Source organism: Loxodonta africana, chromosome 10 (genome assembly GCF_030014295.1).
Source record: "Loxodonta africana isolate mLoxAfr1 chromosome 10, mLoxAfr1.hap2, whole genome shotgun sequence".
Classification (NCBI taxonomy): domain Eukaryota; kingdom Metazoa; phylum Chordata; class Mammalia; order Proboscidea; family Elephantidae; genus Loxodonta; species Loxodonta africana.
In genome coordinates this window covers 103720915-103743713 of record NC_087351.1, presented here as the reverse complement: position 1 = coordinate 103743713, position 22799 = coordinate 103720915, and the positions used below count along the sequence as shown (strand labels likewise).

The 22799-nt window shown below is 52.7% G+C and overlaps 1 protein-coding gene across 11 annotated transcripts in view; it reads left to right on the top strand.

Moving 5' to 3' along the window:
• TTC7B (tetratricopeptide repeat domain 7B) overlaps window positions 1–17321 on the top strand; it is a 312659-nt gene extending 295338 nt beyond the window's left edge. For 2 of the 11 annotated variants that reach the window (XM_023546489.2, XM_023546488.2), the window contains exon 19: window positions 16039–17217. In XM_023546489.2, coding sequence (XP_023402257.1) covers window positions 16039–16260 — 222 coding nt within the window. In that variant the 3' untranslated portion in view covers window positions 16261–17217. Of the gene's footprint in view, window positions 1–16038 lie in introns of all 11 variants that reach the window. The other 9 variants (XM_023546494.2, XM_064292872.1, XM_023546492.2 and 6 more) reach the window with 9 other exon arrangements.
• The last annotated feature ends 5478 nt before the right edge of the window (window positions 17322–22799 follow it).

The following is a 22799-nucleotide window of genomic DNA, read 5'->3' as shown; positions in this document are numbered from 1 at the left end:
TTCACTCTCAGTGTTTGGTGAGAAATGGTCGGACTGAGTACAGTGACCACCTCTCAAAGGTTCCCCCACCCCGACCTCATCTGAGGACATGTTGAAGTAGAGGCCAGATGAGGGTCTGTCAAGACCATGGGATGTCAGGAGTGGGGGCGAGGCATCTGAGAACCCCTCCCACTCTCAGGCCCTGGGGCTCCCAGGAAGTCCCTCAGCGAAGCTCCACAGTGATCCTGTGAATTTATTTTCCCACCCGTGGAGAACCTCCCCCACCAGAGCCCTTGGGACAGGTCCCACCCCATGCCTCCCAGACTCTGGGACACTCAGCCTCCGTGTGCCTGCTGTTCTCAGTCCACCTTCAGAAGCAGAGGTCCTAGGGGCCTTTGGAGGCCAGGCTTACCCTGAGCTCCCCAGCTGGACACACAACCAGGTGGAGCACCACCTTGCCAAACACACCCTGGGCAGCAGCCTCCCACTGAGCCGGTGTGTGTGCTCTGGCCTCTGGGGGGTGATTAGCACCAAACTTTCCATTGCAGTGGCTAACTCAGGGCCGTGGGGAAGCCTGGCTTCCAGGCTGCCCTGTGCTGTTGTTCTCTGCCTGACTGGTTGTTGTTGGGGAAGGTGGATGAAAATAAATAAATAAGTCGACCAGGGAGGTGTACAAATAAGTCAACAGGAGTCTCTTGCCCATCACCAGTGGAAAAGTACCAGCCAGGGGAGCCGCATTGGCATCCATAGAAAATGCTGGCTGGTGTGTGGTGGGTCCCACAACATCGGGCCACATGACGGCTCTCTCTCTAAGAGCTAGTAGCTGATACCTGTGTTCAAGCCAAGCCACTGAACCAAACTCCTTTCCACAAAGCATGGGATTTAAATGGCATATTGGGCAGAGGGGCTGGAGACTGATCTTGAATATTACCAAGAACTGCCCAGTGTTCAGGGTGAGAGGGCTATTGCCCAATGTCCCAACATATTTCTGGGCACTCCAAGATTTGCTCCTGCCCTGTCTTTCCCCCTGCCCAGCCCGAGTGGCACAGTGGGGCTTGGGGTTCCTTCTGATTGTCCTCTGTTGGTACAGGGACTGGCTCCATCTGACGTTTTCCAGGGAGGGCAGTACCTCCTGCAGTGCACTGGAGGTGCTTATGGTGGCATTGTGTGCGTGTGTGCGTGTGTGCGCGCGCACATGTGTGTGTTGAATCTATGAGTACCACGCATCAGGCTGGAGCCGGCTGGGAGCTCCCTCAAACTTATGTCCCCGGGATCCCCATCACCTGCCCCCACCTGCTCTCCCAGGACCCACCTGCAGCAGCATCTGGCACCCAGGTGTTTGGACACAAGAGTAATTGATAAAAGTAATGGAACTCCAGGGCTGGGGGTGGGGACAGCACCCACCCACCTCTGTTCATTTTCAAGGAGAAAGCAAATGTCTCCCTAGTCTTTCTTGTGCTGAAGTCAGAGCGGAGCTCAGATGCATTGATGCTGGGGTGAAGTCATCCTTTGCTATTAAAGTCATTTCTCCCTCCTTTTTCCCCAGACTGGCACAATCACCACATGATTAATTCCCAAGGGTGGGTAAAGGGACTCCAGGCTCCAGACAGCCTTTCCTAGACTGTGCTTGGGGGAGGGGGTCTGCCCAGACCCCAGGGAACCCTGTCTCTGAAATCCTTGAGGTGGGAGACTACAGAGCCCCCCACTCCCTCTATCCTGGATTTGGAGTTGAACAAGTTACCTAAATAATCTCACCTTCCAGCAAGGATGATAAAATGAGGGGTTGTTGTCCGATTTGCAGCCCTGATGGCACAGTGGTTAAGAACTTGGCTGCTAACCAAAAGGTCAGCAGTTCAAATCCACCAGCCACTCCTTCAAACCCCTATGAGGCAGCTGTAGTCTATTCTGTAGGGTTGCTATGGTTTGTGGGAGGGATTAGCAGGGCAAGCAGAATGGTGCTGCAGAGGGAGTGCTGGGCGGGGAGCTGGGCTGTCTCCAGGAAGCGTTAGACACAGGGCCAGACAGCTGTTCACAGAAAGCTCTTGGAGGCAGAGGTGTCGGATCTGACATGGGGTTACAGCCCCTCCTCCACTAGCTGTGTGGACCTGAACCAGTCACCCCGACTCTGGGTTTCAGCCTCCTCATTTTGTTAAAAAAATAAAGGGGGGGGAGCATGGTACACTGTCTTCTGGAATGTCCTCCCATATCCTCCTTCCTGCAGGCCCTGCTCTGTGCCAGACCTGGGGGTACGCATGTGAAAGACGCAGCCCCTGCCCTGCCAGTGACTCACAGCAAACCAGCCCCCAGGCGAGGCCTGGAGCTCACGAGAGAGGGCAGGGAGCGTGGCTGGAGGGACAACCTGGGCCACTGAGTCCTCAGCATTGGACACAGCTCCCAGCATGCTGGTGCCAAAGCGCCCACAGGTGCTCCATGAATACTTGTAGAAGGGTGGAAAGAATTAGAAACACCTTTGGTTGTAGCAGTGAGTAGAGCCCCAAGCCGGGAGCTTGAGTACCTGGAGGCTGTTCCTTGGCTCACTTCTGTGATCATGGCTGAGTCATATGCCCCCCTGGGCCCTCCACTGGCCCATCTATAAGATGAGACGGCTGGCCTGGAGAAGCTCACATGCCCACCCTCTGCCGTCCTGGACCACCCTCTGGGTGCCTGCTGCCAAGCGGGAGGCTGTGGAGTTTGGTGTCTGGAGGCTGCTGGCAGATTGGCTGTGGTCCCTCCCCCGAATGCCCTGCTGATGCCCAGTGACTGTCCTCTAAAAGCCACTGCAGGCTGTGGCTGCTTAGGCACCAACACTGCAACACTCAGTATCCAAGAAATGAGGCCAGGGAAAAGGTGGGGTCAAGGGCCCAGGTCTGTACCGAAATCTTCTCGGGGCTGGCCAGGCCCTTTGGCTTTTGACCAGACTGCCTGCATCCACCTGCTGGTGTTCACTGCCTGGCAGCCGTCTCTCAGGCACTGCTAATCGCAGATGTAAGCGCCTCCAGAATGTTCCGAGCCATCCTAGAAGAAAGCAGCTTAAAAAGATTCTGCCAGTCAGATGCTTTAAAAGTTGGTCTAAAGGCTAAAAACCACACTCATGCTTCCCAGGGCTAAATGACACCTTCATCTGAACCTGCAGCAAGGTTCCCTTCACGGAACTATGTGAGATGGCAGGATTCAGTGAGGGAGGAGGTAGATGGGGGGCTCTGAATTTACCTTCCTTTTTCTAAAGCCCTGGAGAGTAAGAGAGTGTATGTGTGCATGTGCGTGTGTGCGTGTGTGTGTATGTCTAAGAGCTGTTCTGTAAGCCCCCTTCAGGTTCTAAAGGGCTATCATTAGGTGGTGGAAAGGAGAGGGGGCTTTTCCACATGGCTTCAGAGGGCTCAGCAAACACCAAAGAGTAGGAATTAGATGAGAAGGCTAATTAGGGCTCCCCGTGCTTTAGCACTAGCTCAGGCTGCCCACTAATGGTGTGGGCCGCCTGGGGAAGTGGTGAGCTCCCCGTCACTGGAAGGTACAAGCACATGTGGGAGGCTGCTGTCGGGGACTGCAGCAGGAGCCTGTGCATTACAGTGCAGGCACCCAAGCCCCCGTTTTAGCCCCAAAATTGGCTGCTTCCATAGCTGGTTGGCTGCTGGCATAAAAATACGAGATTTTTTTTTAATTGAGTTTTGTTTCCTCCTGAGTTGAGTTCAGTGCTGGAAAGCCTGGTCCCCAGAAGGCACATTTCTTCAAATAAAGCATTTGACCTGGAAAAGAGACCCCAGGAGGGTGCAGCCTCAGCGATCCTGGGTGAGCAAAGGGCCGGCAGACTCTCCAGGCTGCGTCCCCCATTGCTTGACAGGTGAAGTGGCCACCTCAGCCTACGTTTGTTGCAGGGGAGATGGTCTTTTCCTTCTTGTGGAATACTCAGCACTAGTTCATAGCATGGAAACCCTGGTGGCCTAGCGGTTAAGAGCCAAAAGGTTGGCAGTTCAAATCCACCAGGTGCTCCTTGGAAACTCTATGGGGCAGTTCTACTCTGTTCTATAGGGTTGCTACAGTCAGAATCGACTCAACGGCCATGGGTTAGTTCATACCACACACTGATGAGGTTAACCTCCAAGGAGGACCAGTGCCGAGCAGACCACCGCCCCGCTACCCGCAGGCTTGCTTGGCTGCCCAGCCCCTCTGCCTCAGACAGGCTCCAGTCACGGGCTTTTCCCTGGGTCTTGCACCCTAACACCTGACCCAGGAATGCTGCCTGCCAGTTGGGACATTGGCTCTCATTAACTTGAAGGAGCGCGAGGGAAGGGCCAGCCCATGATCCGGTTCTGACATTTGAGCAGGGGGTTTGGGGACACAGAGGACAGAAGCCACAGGTGTCAGGAAGGTTCCCTGCCCCAGCTTAGGTGGAGAAAGGCCCTCCCTCCTGTAGGCCAGGCTCCAGCACACTTCCTCCGAGCGCTTCTCCCCTCAGACCCTGAAGCAGGGCCTGTCGGACGGACGTGCGTGGAAGCCCTTCCTTAAGCTGAGCAGATCTGTGTCAAGGATCCACTCCTAAATGCAGTGTGTTCAGTAACCAGGCCTTTCCTGGAGCCACCAGATGGCTGTTGCCCCTGCTTATCTCTTCAGTCTCCTCCTCACAGCTTGCAGGTGCTGGTGCCCAGAAAAGGAAATGAACTGTCCTTGGTTGCTTGGAAGGTTAAGTGGCCTGGGGTGGGGATGAGTGGGAGTTGGAAGCCCCCAGTGTTGCTGGGGGTGAGAGCCCCGCTGTTGAGATACACACAAAGTTGTTGGGAAGGGCTAGGCTTGGCCTTTGGGGAAACCGAGTCAAAGTTTAGTAAAATGTCCAGAATGAAAAAATCAGCCCCACACCAGTCTTTACCCAAAACTTCTGGCCTGCTGAGAGGAAAATGGAGTCACGCAGACTCCCAGAGGGTCCTCCTTCAGGGGGTCCCTGAGTACCCAAGTGAAGGGCTCAGTGACATGTGTGGCCCCCTCCCCTCCAGTGCTCAGCATGGGCTGGCAGGCCAAGGCAGGAGGAGGTGCTGCACAGAGGGCACGAAGCCCTGGCAGCGCCAGGATGCCTTCTTGACTGGGATTGGTTGCTCTGTCAGCTAGCCCCCTCGCGTGTGTGAGCTGGGACCCGGGCAGGTGGGAACCTCCTGGCCTGGTGAGCAGGGCCCTCCAAGACAGCGCAGCAGGCCAGGACACACACTCACTACCCTGGCAAGCACTCCAAACAAACAGAGATGAAACACCCAACAGCCCAGTGTAGGCCGGGCCTTGCCCGGAGCCACTGGAATCCAGGTAGAGAAAACAGTGCCCAGCCCCCCGGGCTGCCTGTGCTCTCAGTTCCTTTTCAAGGCATTGTTGGAAGGCAGGGCGGGGCCCTGGCTGCCCCCTCAGCTGCGCCTACAAAATGCCTGTGCTGGGAACTGACAGTGCCTGTGATACTTGCCAGAGGAGAAAAGGCAGCTCAGGAGGAAGGCAGGCAGGAGGCAGCCCGGCCTTGTACTCCCTGAGTGCCCCTGAGGAAACCCTTTCAGAGCCCTCATTTCCTGCAGCCACTTCACAGTGGCACTGGCTTGCAGGCTATTTATATTCTGACTAAAGGGAAAATATTTTTTAAAACACCGCTACTGGCACCCTGCTCCCCTCTCATCTGTCAGACCCTCAGGAAGGAGAATGCAGAAATCTGGGGAAACGCTGACTGCGTGGGCTGTTTCCTCATTTGATGCTGTGTTTCAGCAAATGCAGACTTCCAGGCCAACGACACTGCAGCTCCTGGGAGGGGTCAGGAGCCCCTATGGGCTCCCTGTCGCTCCTCGGGCTAGGAACCTGAACTAGGGACCTTTTAGGCCTCCAGAAAGCTCTCATCTGCCCTGTACCCGCCACCCGTGCACATAGCCCCTGGCAGGAGAAGCAGAAAGCATCTGGGCCGGGGGCAGCCTTAGAGCACTGTGCTCGGAGTCCACAATGTGGCGACACTTGCCACATGCCGGGATTACGCAGGTGATCTCAGACTTGGTGCCTTCAGGGGTCTGCCTGCCAGCCCTGCTCTGCGTCCAGTGAGGTCAGGGCCTTGAGTTAGGCTCTTTGCCTTCTGGCCCTCTGTTTCTCCACCTTTAGACCATATGGTCTGTAGGTGGCTTTGGCTCTCGTGGTGGGTTCTGGGATTTTCTCAGGGAGCAGGCAGATCTGTGGTGTGTGAGGGGAGGCTGTGGCAGCCCACTGGGCTCAGGTGGGACAGAGCCCTCCTCCCACAGGTCCAAGCCTGTTTCTCAGACAGCTATGCTGCCAAGGTCTCTGGAAGGACAGAGGGGTCTCAGAGTGTTGGGTCTGGCTTGGCACGTGGACGGGGGTGCCCTGAGGCCAGGATGCCACACCCACATCCCTCCTCCCAGCATCACCAACAGCTCTCCCATCCAAGATGCAGAGTAAGTTGTCCAAGTAAAAGGTGAGGCTGGGGTTCAAACCCAGTCTGTGTGAGCCTAGGGCCTCGCTCTTCAACCTGTCTCTCCCTCCTCTGAGAGAGCACCAAGCCTTTCCTCAGGGCCGGCAGGTCCCCTCACCCAGGAATCTCGCACACAAGCCTCCAGCAGCAGCCAGGGTCCACAGAGCCTTCACGACCCCTCGCCTGTGTTCTGAGCTCCCTGCCCCTGGCATGCCATCCCTGCCAGCACAGCCACGGCCCAGGCCATAGCCAGCTCAGCAGCTCTGTCGTCATCCTAGGAGGGTGACAAGCTGAGGACACAGGCTCTCCTTCAGCAACCATCCCAAAGCCAGCATCCTGACATCAGAAATGTCCCCGTGGAAAGGAAGCCTCAGCAGGTATGGCGGGGTTTGAATGCCACCAGCAGCTCAGGAGCCTGCCAGGCACTGGAACGGACCACAGACCTAAACTTCAGCCCCACCCATCCCAGCCAGGGCACTGCCTATCCCGCTCCTGCTGACCATACATCCCTGTCCCACAGCCCCACCAGTAGGGCCCCAGCTCCCTCAGAGAAGAGGGGAGCCCCACCTAGCTGGCTTGAGGGCATGCCCTCTCTGAGGCAGGCTTGTGGTGGTGGAGCTCGGCTCTGAGCTGGATGGGCTCAGGCTGAGCCAGGGTAGCTCTAAAAGTGTACTTTTCTTCAGTGTTTGGCACGTGTTCATTCTGCCCTGTGACCGCTCTCCTGCTCTGTGTCTGGGGTACAGCAGTGACGAGGCCTGGCCTAGCCCCTGCCCCCACAGTGCTCAAAGCAAAGCCTGGTGAGGGAGCAGAGCTGGAGGTGAGCCGCCTCGACGAATGCAGTAGCTATGACAGAGGGTGCTCAGGAGAGTGGCGTGCCTCAGTAATGCATCCAAGGCACTGCCAGAGCCTGGCAGTCCCTGCACTTGTCCCCCAGGCTTTTGTGGGAGATGCCTCCAGACAGTGCTGCCTGCACACCCCCTCCCAGTGGTCTTGACGTGTTCCAGGCCCTCCTCTGTCCTTGGTGTGGCCTAGCAGCCGCTGCAGAACCACAGACCAGCTCCCACCATGGCCAGTGCAGCTCACGCTCTCTGCTCCCAACACTGCCCTGTGGAGCAGCTGGAGCCAGCTGGGTGCTGGCAGCCACAGCCAGCCTGGCCTGCAGAGCTCTGGGGAGCTATTCACCTCCATCCCTGCTGCTGAACGCCTGCTTTCCATTCCAAAACACTACACCTGGGAGAAAGCAACAACCAGACAGACCCACCGACCAGCAGCACCCAGAGTGGAGCCACCTGAGCGGCTTGGCTTCGGGAAGGTGCTCTGGCGGGACGGTAGCTCCCTGTGTCCTCTCAAGAGAGGGACAAGCAGTGGTCTGTGATGTGCGCTGGAGCCCAGCAAAGGGCTGACTCTGCACTTGGGGCAGAGACCCCGGGGATGTCCCAAAATCTCCCACAGGCCTTTTGTCCTGCTGGCTAGTGACTGGGAACACAGCACAGCCAGCCAGCGCCCGTCGTCCCCCACCCCCGCCCCCACTGGCCTCCGGAGCCAGGGCCCCATCCTCTTCCCAGAGCCAGTGCGGAGCAGTGGTACAGCTTTCCCTGGGCTCCTGCCCAGGCATCCTCAGCATGTGGCAAGGTGTGCAGTCCTTGGGCAGCAATTACCACAAAAAGTAAACACAGGTGAGAAGATGTTAATTGTCTTCAAACTAGCCAAGTCCATTTTGTGTCGTTTGAAATAATAGGTTTAATTTAATCCCTTTTTTTCCAGTTTGGTGCATCACCAAGATCTTATTTGTACAAAACACCTGATTGTAATAATTACAAGCTTGGGCACTGACTGTGTGGGTGTCTGGAGAAGGGCCTGATACACCTCCTTCTCGGTGACTCCTCTCCCCTCTGAAGGCCGGCCCAGCTGGTTCCTCACCCATGGTGGTTCCAGGGACACCCACTGGGGCAGGGTGGCAGCCCTGGAACCTCCTGTCCAGGAGAGGGGGAGGGCCTGGGGTTAGAGTACTGACTGCATAGGCTCAGGCCTCAGCTCGGCCACATCCTCGCCAGGCTTCTCAGGCAGATTTTCTTCTTCTAAAACATGACCCACAGCAGCACAGCTCATGGAGGGGCAGGGGGTTAGACTAGGTCCTGCCTGCCAAGGGCGTCACCCACGCCTGGCATGTTATAACTGCTCAGCTTGCGTTAGTGACCACCACTGGGCCCTGAGCGCTTGGCAAGCAGACCTGTGTCTTAGCCACCTCTGTATCCCCTGCACATGGCTGGGATCCGAGCAGTCACTCAACAGGTGTTTGTTTATTTGGGTGTGGGGCATGGGGATGGGTAGAAATACATCAGTCATCAAAACCTCTCCTCCTGCCAATCTCGGGGCTGGATAGGAGCCATGTACCTGTCGGTATGGGGAGGAGGCATCCATCCGGGCTTTGAGCAGATGGGTTAGAACTGGACAGAAAGGGCCCAGGCTGGGTCTGACTGTGGCTGGGGTTGCTGGGGGGGCTTGGGCTGCACCTCGCAGAAATGCATGGACCAACAACCTGGTGGCACCAAGAGGGCTATACTGGTAGAAGGTTGGAAAGCAGAGAGGGTCCAGCTGGTTATGAGAATAGTGACATGCTGGCCTCAGGAGTTCAGCCTTCAGTCTTTGGAAAGGAGAGAAAGCAGGACTTGCAGGACTGAAGGGACACCAGGGTTCTAGTGCCGAGAGCACATCAAGGCCAGGGCCCAGGCCACCTGTACAACCTTCCTACAATGCTGGCTCCGAGCAATGGCCCAGACCCCAAGCCTGTTCTAGCTGATCCTGTCGTGTGACTGATGTCCAGGCTGCTCTTGGCGCACTGGGCACTGCAGAGAAGCCTGTTTCTCATTCTCTTGCCAAGCCAGAGCTGGCAGCCCCTGGCAAGCCTGTCCTGTCTCCCTGCACAGCACCAGCTTAGGAATTAATTCTCCTAAACAGACTTCTCTGGAAGCTTCAAGGTCATCTGGAAATGGCAGCCTGTTCCCACACTAGGAATATAAGTCCAGATAGATTGGCTGGAAATTTCCAAGCCCACAAGAACCCTAGAATGCTAGAGAACACCAAAGGCTCTTAGCTAACCAGTGCTGAGGGTGGTAGTCAGGTGAGGCCATCAGGGCTGGTTCTCTGTGGGGTTTGGGGGCTGGTAGACTTGTCCCCTGCCATATACCCTGGAGCTTCTGCTTTCTGAATGAAATCCCTAGCAAAGGGGCTGGTGGGCTTGGCCCTACTCCAGCAGGTTGGAGACAGGTCATTGCTGCTGAGCGCCATGACCCCTAGTTCTCTGCTGGCCCATGGCCCTGGGCCTCCACATCTCATTGATCCACTTTCTGGCCACCAGGACACCCCAGTCCTTTGGCGCTGGCAGCCTCAAGATCACAGCCAACACGTGGGCAGCCCAGGGAGGATGGAACCCTCACGGTCTGGGAGTAGAGTGTGCAGGCTGCTCCCAAGCCACAGGCCTGAGCAAGAGAAAAGCTGTGCCCTGAGAGGAGCAGGTTCCCAATCGTTGCCATGGGAACGTGGTTGGAGAAATGAAAGGGAAGGCACAGCGTGGCAGATGCCCATTTGCTGTTGCTCAGATGTAACTGGGTTATTCTCTGAGTCCTGGGGCAGGGGAAGAGCCCCAAGAGCTTCCTCTAGCTGGGCCCTAGGTCAGCCTCTTACAGTGAGAGGCAGTGGTGGGTGTGGGGGGAAGAGCCAGGGCTTTGCATCAGGCAGACCTGGGTTCGCCTGCAGCTCTATCTTCATTGGCCGTGGGACCTCAGGCAAGTACTTGGCCCTTCTGAACTTGTCTCCTTGTCTCTAAAGTGATGACAGCATGAAATGAACGAGTGAAAGTGCCCAGCATAGTGCCCGGTGGGGAGGAACACTCCATTTAGAGGGAGAAACCAGCATGGGGCAGATTCTGCAGTAGCAGAACGTATTTTCATTAGCTATCATCAAGTAGGCTCATGGTGACCTTAAGGTACAACAGAGCGGAATGTTACCTGATTGTGCATCATCCTCACAATCACCAGCATGTTTGAAGCCATCATTGTGGCTGTGGAGCCAGTCCACCTCATTGAGGGTCTCCCTTGCCCTCCTTGGCCCTCTACTTCACCGTACTCGAATGTCCTCCTCTAGTGACTAATCCCTTTTGATGACACGTCTAAAACAAGCAAGTCAGGTAAAGTTCTGTTGTGATACATAAGGTTTTCATTGGCCAACTTTTGGAAGGAGATTGCCTACTCTGTCTTAGCCTGGAAGCTCTAATTGAAACCTGTCTATCATGAGTGACCCTGCTGGTATTTGAAATACTGGTAGCAGAGCATCCAGCATCACAGCGGCACAAAAGCTACCGCAGTACGAGAAACTGATGGACGGGTGGTGGAGCAGAGCCTAGTGGGACCTAAGTTGTACTCCCCACCTGCGGCCACGTAACCAAAGACTTCCCTTTCTATCTTACCAGGTGGCTTTTCCCTCGTCACCCTTTTACCAAACACCTGCAGCATGTGCTTCCCTGCCTGGTGGAGCCCTTCTGGGAAACGTGTCTGTCTAATATTTTAATGCACTGAGAAAACCATATTCTGAAGGAATGTGCTGGGGCCCCTTTTGTAAGGCAGCGGATCTTTTCATGCCATTGCTCGCTGCCCCTCCCACCCTCACGTCTCTGTTGGTTACTGTCTAAGTTGTCTAGTGCTGCTATAACAGAAATACCACAAGCGGATCGCTGTAACAAACAGAAATTTATTCTCTCACAGTCTAGGAGGCTAAAAGTCCAAATTCAGGGCACTAGCCAGAGAAGCCTTTCTCTCTGTATCAGTTCTGGGGGAAAGTCCTTGTCGTCAGTCTTCCCGTGGTCTAGGAGTTTCTCAGCACAGGGACGCTGGGTCCAAAGGATCCATTCCCCTCCTGGTTCTTCATTCTTGGTGATAGGAGATCCCTCTGTCTCTTTGCTTGCATCTCTCTTTTATATATCAAAAGAGATTGACCCAAGATACAACCTAATCCTGTAGATCGAGTCCCACCTCATTAACATCATAGAGGTAGGATTTACAACACATAGGACAATCACGTCAGATCACAAAATGGTGGGACAACCACTCAATACTGGGAATCATGGCCTAGCCAAGTTGACACATATTTTGGGGGGACTCAGTTCAATCCATAACAGCTACATAGGAATGTTCCAAAGTGAACTCAGGGCAACAACCTCCCATAGAAGAAAGGGGACAGTGACCTCATATCATATTAATTGCAGCCTGGGAAAGTGGCCCCCCATCCACTCCATCTGACCTCGGAGGTTGGGAAGTGAGGATGTAAAGTCAGAAGATTTTCTCTAAAGGGGGACCAGGATGGGAAGAACACCATCTTAGGGAATGGGTTTGATCATTTACAGCTTGCACATCCACCCCGGACCCCACACCCGAAGGATTTCAGGCAGCCTTAGATTTAGGAGGTGTGGTTCTAGCCTTAGCCCTGCAGTAACTAACTGGATGCCTGTGGGCAAAAGACTTAGCCTCTAGGAGCCTCAGTTTACTCATGTGCAAAATGGGGATAGGGACCCCTACCGCATGGGGATATTTCTCCACCACATAACAGGTGCCCCCCAGCTGTGGGCTGTTCCTCTACAGCAGGCAGTAAATCTAGGTCTCAAACCCAGGCGCACGTGTGTCCTGGCTGTGCCCATTGTGAGATTGCTTTGGGTGTCCCCAAATGAATTAAATGAGTTAAATCATGTAAGCGCTGAGAACAGTGCCTGGCAGGTCATAAACACTATGAAAGTGCTTGCTGTTATTAGCATGGTTACTCATCCTGTCAGGAAGCCCGTGTCCACTGCTGAAGGTTTGCCCTCTCGGCACTCAGCTCCCTCACACTTCATGGCGGGGGGGTGGGGGGGATAGTGTGAGCTCTGGGGAGAAGGAGCTGTGAGGAGCAAACCCCGCGGAGACGGGAGGTGGTCCTCTGTAGTGGCTGCATGTGCAAACAGGGCTGGGCAACTTCTGCTGGTGGCCCCTGGGAACCCTGACCCTGACCTGCCTTGGGAAGGCCATAACCCAGCAGTGCACACAGGAGTCTAAGGAGAGCCAATATCAGAAGCGAAGGTGAAACCCTAACTGTGAACCATGACTTCTAGCCATCTCTCATTCTAAAGCTTCAAGGAGGGAGGCTACGCTTCCACCTGGCCGCTCTCCGCCCCTTTCTCACTCCCCCAGCCCCTGCCACAGATGTATGGCCGCCCCAAGACCTTTCTGGCAGATCCAGCCTAGCCCTATTCCTACCCAGGGACCCAGCGTGGACATTGTTAATGCATGTTTAGGCGTTAGTAAAAAAGGGGACACAGGGTGCTTCCTCCCACAGTGAGTAGAGCTGACCTGAAGCCTGCTATGCCCTTGGCCAGGGTTGGGTGACCCTTTGACTGCCGTGGCCCCCTTTTCCCCTCCAAGCCCAGGAAGGATGCCTGAACTGCCTCTCCCTTCCCAATGCTGAGGCGGGGCACAGAGTACCCACCCCTCTGCCCCCCTCCTCAAGAGCTCACCACTCTGCCCAAGGGCCATGGATCTCCGTGACCAGGTTCCCCCCTCCCTCTCCCCACTCCACCCCAGAGCTCACACAGTACCCGAGGGCCATGGGTCTCCATGGCTGCCCCCCTGCCACCAGCTCACACTCTGCCCAAGGGCCATCCGTGGGTCTCTGTGACTGGGTTTCCCCCTCCTGATCCCCAGAGGTCACACTCTGCCCAAGGGCCCTGGGTCTCAGTGACCGGTTCTCCCACAGAACCACGAGCTCTGGTCGGTCGGCATCACGGCTACAGCTCTGGCTGCTCGGTGGCTGCTGGTGACTCTCTGAAGTCAGGCCACTTTTCAGGACCTCAGATGCTACCTCAGGGCCCCACGCCCTGGGGAGAGGTCACCCAAGCAGGAGTCGGCCTAGACACTGGCTGCTGAAGGTACCCTCCTGCTGCCCTCGTAGAACTCCTGTCAGCCAGGCTCCCTGAGTGTGCCCAGCCTGTCTGCAGGCCCCACGGGGCCTGTGGCTTGTGGCTCCGGCTACAGCCGGCCCCCAGGCAGGCATGTTCACCCAACTGCACTAGTTGGTTCCACTCCCAGCTGCCCTGTTCCCTCTGGTGAAGTCGGGCTTGAGGACAAGTTAGGGATGCCTCATTGGTAATGGGCACAAGCCACATAAAGGAAATGCAAGGCTTTGCTGGGCAATGGACAAGGAGATGTGAACAGCTGACGGCCACATCACATTCCTGGGTGGGGACTAAACATTGTGAGATGTCAGGCTTCCCTTGTGTGTTTAGAGATTTAATGCAGTTACAATTTGACTCCCGAAGGGAATGAACGAAATGATTTTAAAATTCATCTGGAATAGTAGAGGGCAAGGTTGTCAGGAGGTAACATTAAAAGCAAAAGGCAGTGAGGAAAGGCTCTAATCCCACTGTGGAAACATGATTTGGAGTGACAAAATTAAAACAGTGTGGCACTGATACAAAGTTAGGTGCCGTCTCACAGGAAAATCGTTGAAAGCCACAAAATAGACAGTTTCACCTCATAATTCACTCTGGCAACAGAAGCACCTTACGGGGGGAGGGGGGCGCTAGCTCGTGTCTAGCACAGTAGAAGAAATCCATTTAGATCCCTCTCATCTGCCAAGGTAAAGTAGTTAGCTTCTTAAAAAAAGGACAAATCACAATAAATACAACTGTCCGTTCCTTGAAAGGGTAACGTTCTATGCTTTGACGTGACAAGAGAAATCACAAAAGACCAGGGAATTCAATTTTAAAAATGAAAAACTTTTGTTCAAAGAAAAAAAATTCAGAAGTCAAAGGACAGGCTGGAAAAGCACGATAATCTTTTGTGTATCAACAAAAGTATCAAGGCGGACATGAACATGCAGCCAACAGTGCGGATCGCCACTCCCCAGGAGGGAGAAGGCAGGTGGTAACAAGTGGGTGGGAAACAGTTTATTTTTTATTGTTGTCAAAAGTACACACAACAAAACATACGCCAGTTCAGTAATTTCTACATGTATAATTCGGGGGCACTGATTGCAGTCTTCAAGTTGTACAACCCTTCTCACCCACCTTTTCTGAATTGTTCCGTCCTCAGTAACATGAACTCACTGCCCCCTAAGCTTCCTATCTGACCTTTCGAGTTGCTGTTGTCACTTTGATCCCATATGGATAGTTCTTCACAAAAGCACAATGTTCAAGGCAAATGTTCTTTACTAAGTAAGTTAGCTCATTGTTTGGTTTAAAGAAGAATTCAAGGATTTTTTTTGGTTTAAGTTTTAAACATTATCTCAGGGCAACAATTTCACAGGTTCCTCTGGCCTCCATGGCTCCAGAAAGTCTGGATTCCATGAGAATTTGGGATTCTCTTCCACATTTTTCCGCATGGAAATATTTAACCTCAGTTGTTAGGAGACAGATTCAGGTTTCCAGAAAGGGATGGGGGTGCGCTTTGGACATTTCTCACTTAAGAAATTAGCGAAAATTAAGAGTAATGATAGTAGGGGAAGGGGGAAATGGCCACCGGTACTCTGATGATGGCTGTAAAAAGTGATACAACCCTTTGGGGATAATATTTGCAAAATGTTTGGAGAACACTAAAGAGTCCTATCTTCTGACTCCACTTGAGGCAAGTTTGCCCTCCAGGAAGGATGCATAAGTAGTTGTCACACTGGTTCCACTGAGTCCCCGGCAGGGCCACTGTGAGGAGTCTGCAGGGTCTTTGAGCCCTCCCCTCCTCGTCCTACACAGAGCGGTTCCTTTTTGTCTGTTTTATTCACAGTGTTTGTGGGGGTTCTGCGTAAGATTCTATTTAACCAAAGGTTTCCAGGGCTATAAAAGTATTTGAAATCTACTGATATAAGGGAACAAAGAGGCAATATCCAGAAAGAAGTTCATGGCAGTGCGATTTACTGGATATGACCTCAGTGTACCATGAGGGGAGTGACTGAGTAAATGAGTACACCCATCAGATGCAAACGTCCAAAAAACATCAGCTCTGGAGATGTGTAATTTAGGAACATGGTTATGCTGGTATATTTGGGGAGCAACATGTGCACCCTGATTAAGCCCCTAAAATGACAGCTGCGTCTGGGCCCAGGCAAGGGACAACTAGATCAGGGGCTTGGTTACGGAAGGGAGATGGTGGGCAATTTAGAAAAATCTCTTACAATCATTCTGGGTTACAATTATTATATTACTGCCATAACTGACGTTTCTTTAGATTTAAAAAAGGGGGGCAGGATGTACAAGAGGTACAGTTCCATGCAGGCAGGAACCAGCCAGGATGGCTGTGCCAGTAGCTCTTCCAGTTGGTTGATTCCTGGTTAAGCAATAGGATGAACCAAGTAAAACTGCCATTTTTATGGTTCAGAAATGGTTGAATGCCAGCAACTTCATACGGCTCAGGTGACTCTTCATACGGCTCAGGTGACTCTTTCGACTGTTACCCCCGAGTGCAGGAAGTGTTTGAGAACTTACTACTTGCCCAGCACAATGGGAGATACATTCCCGCCTTCCAGGAACTTGCTGGAAACTCAAGGACAAACAGGAGCCCGGAGCTCCTATTAGGGTCTCTCTGACTGTCTGTCTGTCTCTCCAATGCCTGCAGGCTCTGATCCTTCACCAGCTGGGCCGCTACAGTCTAGCAGAGAAGATCCTCCGGGATGCAGTCCAGGTGAACTCGACAGCCCACGAGGTCTGGAACGGGCTGGGCGAGGTCCTCCAAGCCCAGGGTAACGATACAGCAGCCACCGAGTGCTTCCTGACAGCCCTGGAGTTGGAGGCTAGCAGCCCAGCCGTGCCCTTCACCATCATCCCCCGCGTGCTCTGAGCCCTGCCTGGGGCACCAGGGATGTCCGACGGCCCCCAGGGGGTGACTGACAGAGCACTGAGGCCATAGATGAACGTTCGATTGACCACAATGAACTAACCAAACGACCCCCGAATCACCGCTCTCTCCACGTGCATTTCTGTCCATATCATTTCAGCCCAGTGATAGTTTCAAACTTCCTGACATGGTTCCAGACAGATTATGTGCCATATTTTGTTAGTTGACATCTGAGTTTTCAGTAAAATGATTATGGAATTAGCCAATGTGGAAGAATATATTTAAAATTAAAATGCAGTGGCAGAACAGATTATTTTTATCAGAGCTGTAAAGAAAACTCTCTCCTTCTCACCATCATGGCAGCCCCTCCCCTGATCCAGAAACCAAATGTGAATCTTCCGTTTCCCACCTCAGCACTAGTCCCAGCCAGGAGCCAGCTGACAATTTCTTGGTTTTGTTGTCAATAGTTGTACCATGTGATGAATCCCTGCCCTCACTTAGAACAAAGCCTGAGTCCAAGAATATTTATATTTTACCAATATATGCCTGTTACAAGAGAAGGAAATATGAGTTATTTAAGTTTAACTTTTTTATGTGAATTCAGAGTTTATTTATGGATGGAAATATGTACAAAGAAGCTTCAAATGGAATATTTACCGACATTCCTTATACACGACAGACACTTGGCTAAATGGGAAGATGATGTTAATAATAAAATAATTTTTAAATGGACCCCTGGCCCGGTGTCATTTGTAAAAGCCCACAGAGCTGAGAGGGGGTATGGCTGAGCTCCTGGGACACGGCACTATTTGCACTCCGGGCCCTGGAGGGTCAGCCCTGAGCCCCAGGAGGCCAGCCCAGCAGAGGGGGTGTCCCCATGCCATGTGGTTCTGGGGGAGTAGCTTTAGGGACAAACCACGGGCTGGGGCCTGGCTCCCTTGCTCCCTACCCGGTGAGCTCCTTACACCCTCCGAGCTTCTCTCGCCTCTAATCTGAGGTTGATCTCGTGGTGGGCATGCGTTCCCAGTGTGCCCTGCATCCAGGCCTCATTTTTGCAGCGACCCTGCTTGTAGTTTTGGATTTCACAGTTCCCAGTTCTCCCCAGGTTGTCTGGATGAGGCTTCAGGATTGGAGAATGTGACTCAGGCTTGGCCAATCAGTGTGCGGCATTCACTGGCTGCCAGGATTGAGCATGTGACCTGAGCTGGGCCAGTCAGGTGGGAGCTGCAGGGAAAGCCTCCCTCTGCCCTGCTGGATTGAGAGAAGGTGGGGCTGGAACCGCAGCCGCCATCCTGCCAGCGCAAGGGGAGACGGACAGGTGTTGGGGGCCAGGTGTGAACAGAGCAGGCAGCAAAGACCAAGAACTAGGGGGAAACTGAGGAGGCCTCTATAAGCCCCCAGAGCTGCCTGGCTAAGCAGCTGTGAGGACCCCGTCTTGCTAAAACTCGCGGAAATATGAGGGACCTGAACTTTGAACCCTGGTTGCACAGTGGTTAAAGCGCTCAGCCGCCAACCTAAAGTTTGGCTGTCAGAACCCACCACCAGCCACTCGTCAGGAGAAAGATTTGGCAGTCTGCTTCCAAAAAGATTTATAGCCCTCTGGGGCAGCTCCACTCTGTCCTATAGGGTTGCTGAGTTAGAGTCAACGCGACAGCAGTGGGTGGTGATAGTAGTGAATTCTGATCTTAGGTATCCTAAAATCCAGAGACCCTCTCCCACACGGAGGAGAGGTGTGGAGGGGTTAGGGACAGCAGGCAGAAGCTTGCTGTAGGCAGAGCAGGTAGTCACCCCACCTTCTCCGCACCAATCCTCCCAGGCAGCATTTGGGGTGAAGTGATCATAAGTCATGAAATCCACAACTCGAGACCCTGGCAGGAAAGCACAGGATCCTCATGGTGGGGGCAGCTTAGCAAGCTGAAAGGTCAGAACCCAGCCCTTCCATCCTGGGCAGGGGTGCAGGGAGAGAGGCCCACCAGATCAGGACCAGGAAGGCGAGTGGGTGGCTGCCCAGGAATAACAGTCCAGGAGAGGTACACAGCCACAGCTTCCAGGCCCAGCCCTTCGCCAGGCCCTTACCCAGGACAGTCCTCACAGCAGCTCGTGCAGGTGCTGTTGGTGGCTCCTGTTGGTCTCCCAGCCCTCAGGAGACCCAGCCCTCCCCCCTCTCCATCCACATGGCCCCGTGGGGCTGCCCTGCCTGGGGTCCCCAGCGTCCACACAATCACCCAGTCTTGGCAGTCAGAGCCCTGCAGCCCGTGATTTCAGTGATGCGTTCAAGTTTGGGCTTGTGACCCCAGAGGTCCGCCCCCTCCCCCCACCCCCACCCCCAGGACTTTAGTTATGGAAATACTAGAAAGAAGACTTTTTCTGCTGAGTTTGATGTACCAATAGGATGGCAGCCTGGGCCCCAGGTGGCATCTGGCACTATGGGGGCGGGAAGGCTGAGGATGATGCCAACTCCAAGGAAAGGGGCGTGAGAAGGCGGGGGAGAGACGTTTCCTCCGCATGAACCGATACATTGCCCTGCTTTGCTTAAAGCAAGTGGAGTGGGTTTCTGTCACTTACAACTGAAAGGGGCTTGATGGTGCGGGTGAGTAATGCCAACCCCATTGCTCTCCAGGTGGGATTCTCCCTGAGCAACTCCGTCTCCCCTGACACCTACCACCCCCCCACCCCACCCCCCGCCTACCCTCACTCAGCCTTTCAGTCAATCATGTCATTTCCACCCCCACATCACAGCTCACCTCTTTCCACCCCCACCCCACCACCCCAGTCCCAGCCCCTCCACCTCGTGCCAGACCACTGCAGTGTTCTCCCTGCTTCTGTCCTTGTCCCCCTTCAGTCCACTCTGCACAGCTGGAAAGTCACCAGTTGTCATCGACACCGGCTCATGGTGACCCCACGTGTGTCAGAGTAGAATTGTGCTCCAAAGGGTTTTCGATGGCTGGTTTTTTGGAAGTGGATCACCAGGCCTTTCTTCTGAGGTGCCTCTGGGTGGGCTGGAACCTCCAACCTTTTGGTTAGAAGCTCAGCACATTTGCACCACCAGGGGATTCCACCACAGCTTTGGTGCCTTAAAACAACCCAGAGTTATCGTCTTACAGTTTTGGAGGTCAGGAGTCTAAAAGCCAGATGTTGGCAGGGCTGCATTCCTTCAGGGGGCCCCAGGGAGCAATCTGTTTCCTTGCCTTTTCTGGTTTCTAGAGGCTGTCCTTATTCCTTGGCCCATGGCCCCACATCACATTACCTTTTCTCCCTCTGCTTCTGTTGTCACATTGTCTTCTTCTGGGTTCTGCCTTCTCGCCTTCCTCTTATAAAGACCCTGTGATTGCATTGAGCCTACCCAGATATCCAGGGTAATCCCTCCATCTCAAGATCCTTAACTTAATCATAGCAAGATCCCTTTCACTATGTGCTGTGAAAATCGAATCAACTCATTATCATTTCAGCTCCCCTCTGTTCTGACACCAGCTGCACATGGAGCACATCTTCCTCTGACCTTTGCCAGCTGGAGTGAGGTCAGACCTCACAAGTTAAAGGGCACAGTTTTTAAGACTGCCAAGTCTACCCAGGACCCCAGATGCCAGCCAAAAGCTTGGCACACCCTCATTTCTGACCTGCTGACTACAAACTCTGGGGTTCTTTCTACCCCCTCAGGAAACCATCCATAAACTCAGGAATTCCTAACCCCGCCCTGCTTCTGATCTGCTGGCTCCCACTACTCCCTCAGATTCAATAATTCACTGGAATGACTCACAGAGCTCACAGAAAACTCTATACTTACAGTTTTATTAAAACAAAAAGGATACAAATGAAGATATCCATAGGGCAAGGTCTGGGAGGGTTCCCAACATGGCGCTTTCCTACGTGCATAGATGCCTTTCACCACCCAGGAAGCCCAGGGAACTTCTGTGTCCAGAGTTTTTATTGGGGTCTAATTGTGTAATTCAAATTCCACACCCTCCCCCCATGTCGGTCAATATCATCAGGCCGATATCACCCATGAATCTTTCTGGCTCAGCCAGCCCCCACCCAAGGGTCACCTCATTAGCATAACCTGTTAGGTTAGGTGTGGTCTGAAGCCCTCATCAAAGACACATGATTACTGGGGAAATTCCAAGGTTTTAGAGGTTATTGCTCAGGAACAAAGACAAAGGCCAAATTCTTTGGATAAACTTTGGGGAAATTCCACAGGCCACCCCCTGGCCTTTAACTATTATTGTTGTTGTTGTTAGGTGCTGTCAAATCGCCAAGTCTATAGTGACCCTATGTACAACAGAAAGAAATACTGCCTGGTCTTCGGCCATCCTCACAATCATTGCTATGTTTAATCGTATTGTTGCCACCACTATGTCAATCCATCTTGTTAAGGGTCTTCCTTTTTTTCCCCGCTGACCTTCTACTTTACCAAGCATCATGTCCTTCTCCAGGACTGGTCCCTCCTGATAACGAGTACGTGAGAGGAAGTCTCACCATCCTTGCTTCTAAGGCACTCTGGCAGTACTTCTTCCAAGACAGATTTGTTCATTCTTCTGGCAGTAAATGCTATAATCAATATTCTTTGCCAACACCGTAATTCAAATGCATTGATTCTCCTTCGGTATTCCTTATTCATTGTCCAGCTTTCGCATGCATGTGAGGCAGTTGAAAACTCCATGGCTTGGGTCAGGTCCACCTTAGTCCTAAGTGACATCTTTGCTTTTGAACACCTTAAACAGGTCTTTTGCAGCAGATTTGCCCACTGCAATGTCAGTTGATTTCTTGACTGCTGCTTCCATGGCCGTTGATTGTGGATCCAAGTAAAATGAAATCCTTAACAACTTCAAAATTTTCTCCATTTATCAGGATGTTGCTTACTGGTCCAGTTGTGAGGATTTTTGTTTTCTTTATGTTGAGGTGTAATCCATACTCAAGGCTGTAATCTTTGATCTTCATCAGCCTTCAGGTCCTCTTCACTTTCAGCAGGCAAGGTTGTGTCATCTGTATATCGCAGGTTGTTAATGAGTCTTCCTCCAATCCTGATGCTCTGTTCTTCCTCATATAGTCCAGCTTCTCAGATTATTTGCTCAGCATACAGATTGAATAGGTGTGGTGAAAGGATACAACCCTGACACACACCTTTCCTGATTTCAAACCATGCAGCATCCCCTTGTTCTGTTCAAACAACTGCCTCTTGGTCTATGTACACGCCTGACATGCCTGACATTTGATGGATTACTCATTTTACCCTCTTAACTCACTGCTATTTGTATGATTATCTGGACCCAGTACTAAGTTTAAATCAGTTTCCCTACACATTTGATCATCAGTATCACTATTATGGAGCCCTGGTGGCATAATGGTTAAGAGCTATAGCTGCTAAACAAAATGTCAGCAGTTCAAATCCACCACCTGCTCCTTGGAAACCCTGTGGGACAGTTCTACTCTGTCCTGTAGGGTTGCTATCGACGGCAACAAGTTTTGGTTTTTTATCAGTATTATAATCTTAACAATGTCAGTGCTATACCATAACCTGAAAAGTAAGTCAAAAGATACTGGCATTATTTACTAGAGTCTCAATCAGTTGTTAGCATGTAGTCTGGCCTGGTCAGCCCCACCCATGATACATAATAAAACCAAACTAAACCCATTGCCCTTGAGTAGATTCCAACTCATAGTGACGCTACAGAACAGAGTAGAACTGCCCCATAGGGTTTCCAAGGTTGTAATCTTTATGAAAGCAGCCTGCCACATCTTGCCCCTGCAGAGCAGCTGGTGGGTTCGAACCACTGACCTTTTGGTTAGTAGGGCTTTAACCACTGTGCAACCAGGGGTCCTATAATACATAATCATCATACATTTAGGTATAGACTTAATCTCATCAGTTATTGCATTTCTGTATTTTTCCTATCTAGTTGTAGTCATCACTAACACTTTACCAGTAGGTTTTCGTTTTACAGTACTAGGTAGGGGAAGCGTTCCCCATTCCGACATAATATCCATTCCCATAAAACGTTCGGGTAAAAGAGACACAGCCACTTCACGTAAACCATGTTTAAACATTCCAGTTTTCATAGAAACTTTCACCTTGATCCCAGTGACTCTTGCATTTCTCTGTCTTTGCAATCTAATTGTAGCCCCATAAGGGCTTCACCAATAGGTTTTAGAATCACAGTGCTTGGGGCTCCCCTGTCAAGGAGTCCCACAAACTTCTCCAGCCCCTGACCACTTTACTCATTCATGTCTATAGGGCCATGGGTTCCCAGCAGAGGTCAAGCCAAGGGGCCAGCCCCTCCTCAATGTTTATCTTGAACTGCTGGACTTTTACCCCAGGTGATTCTAGTCAGGCTTCTCATTGTCGTCCCTGCCTTCCGGCCCTTTAAATTCCTCCACCCTGAGGTGAATGGCACCGACTTGTTGCACTGGCTAGTCAGAGGCTGGACATTCTGCTCAGGCCAGGTGAGCCTCATGTCCCCTGGCCCCCCCAAGGCTGAGCGGCGGTCCAGCAGGGTGAGTGGCCACAAGCATCTGTAGGGACAGGACAGGGAGGCCCCATACCCACT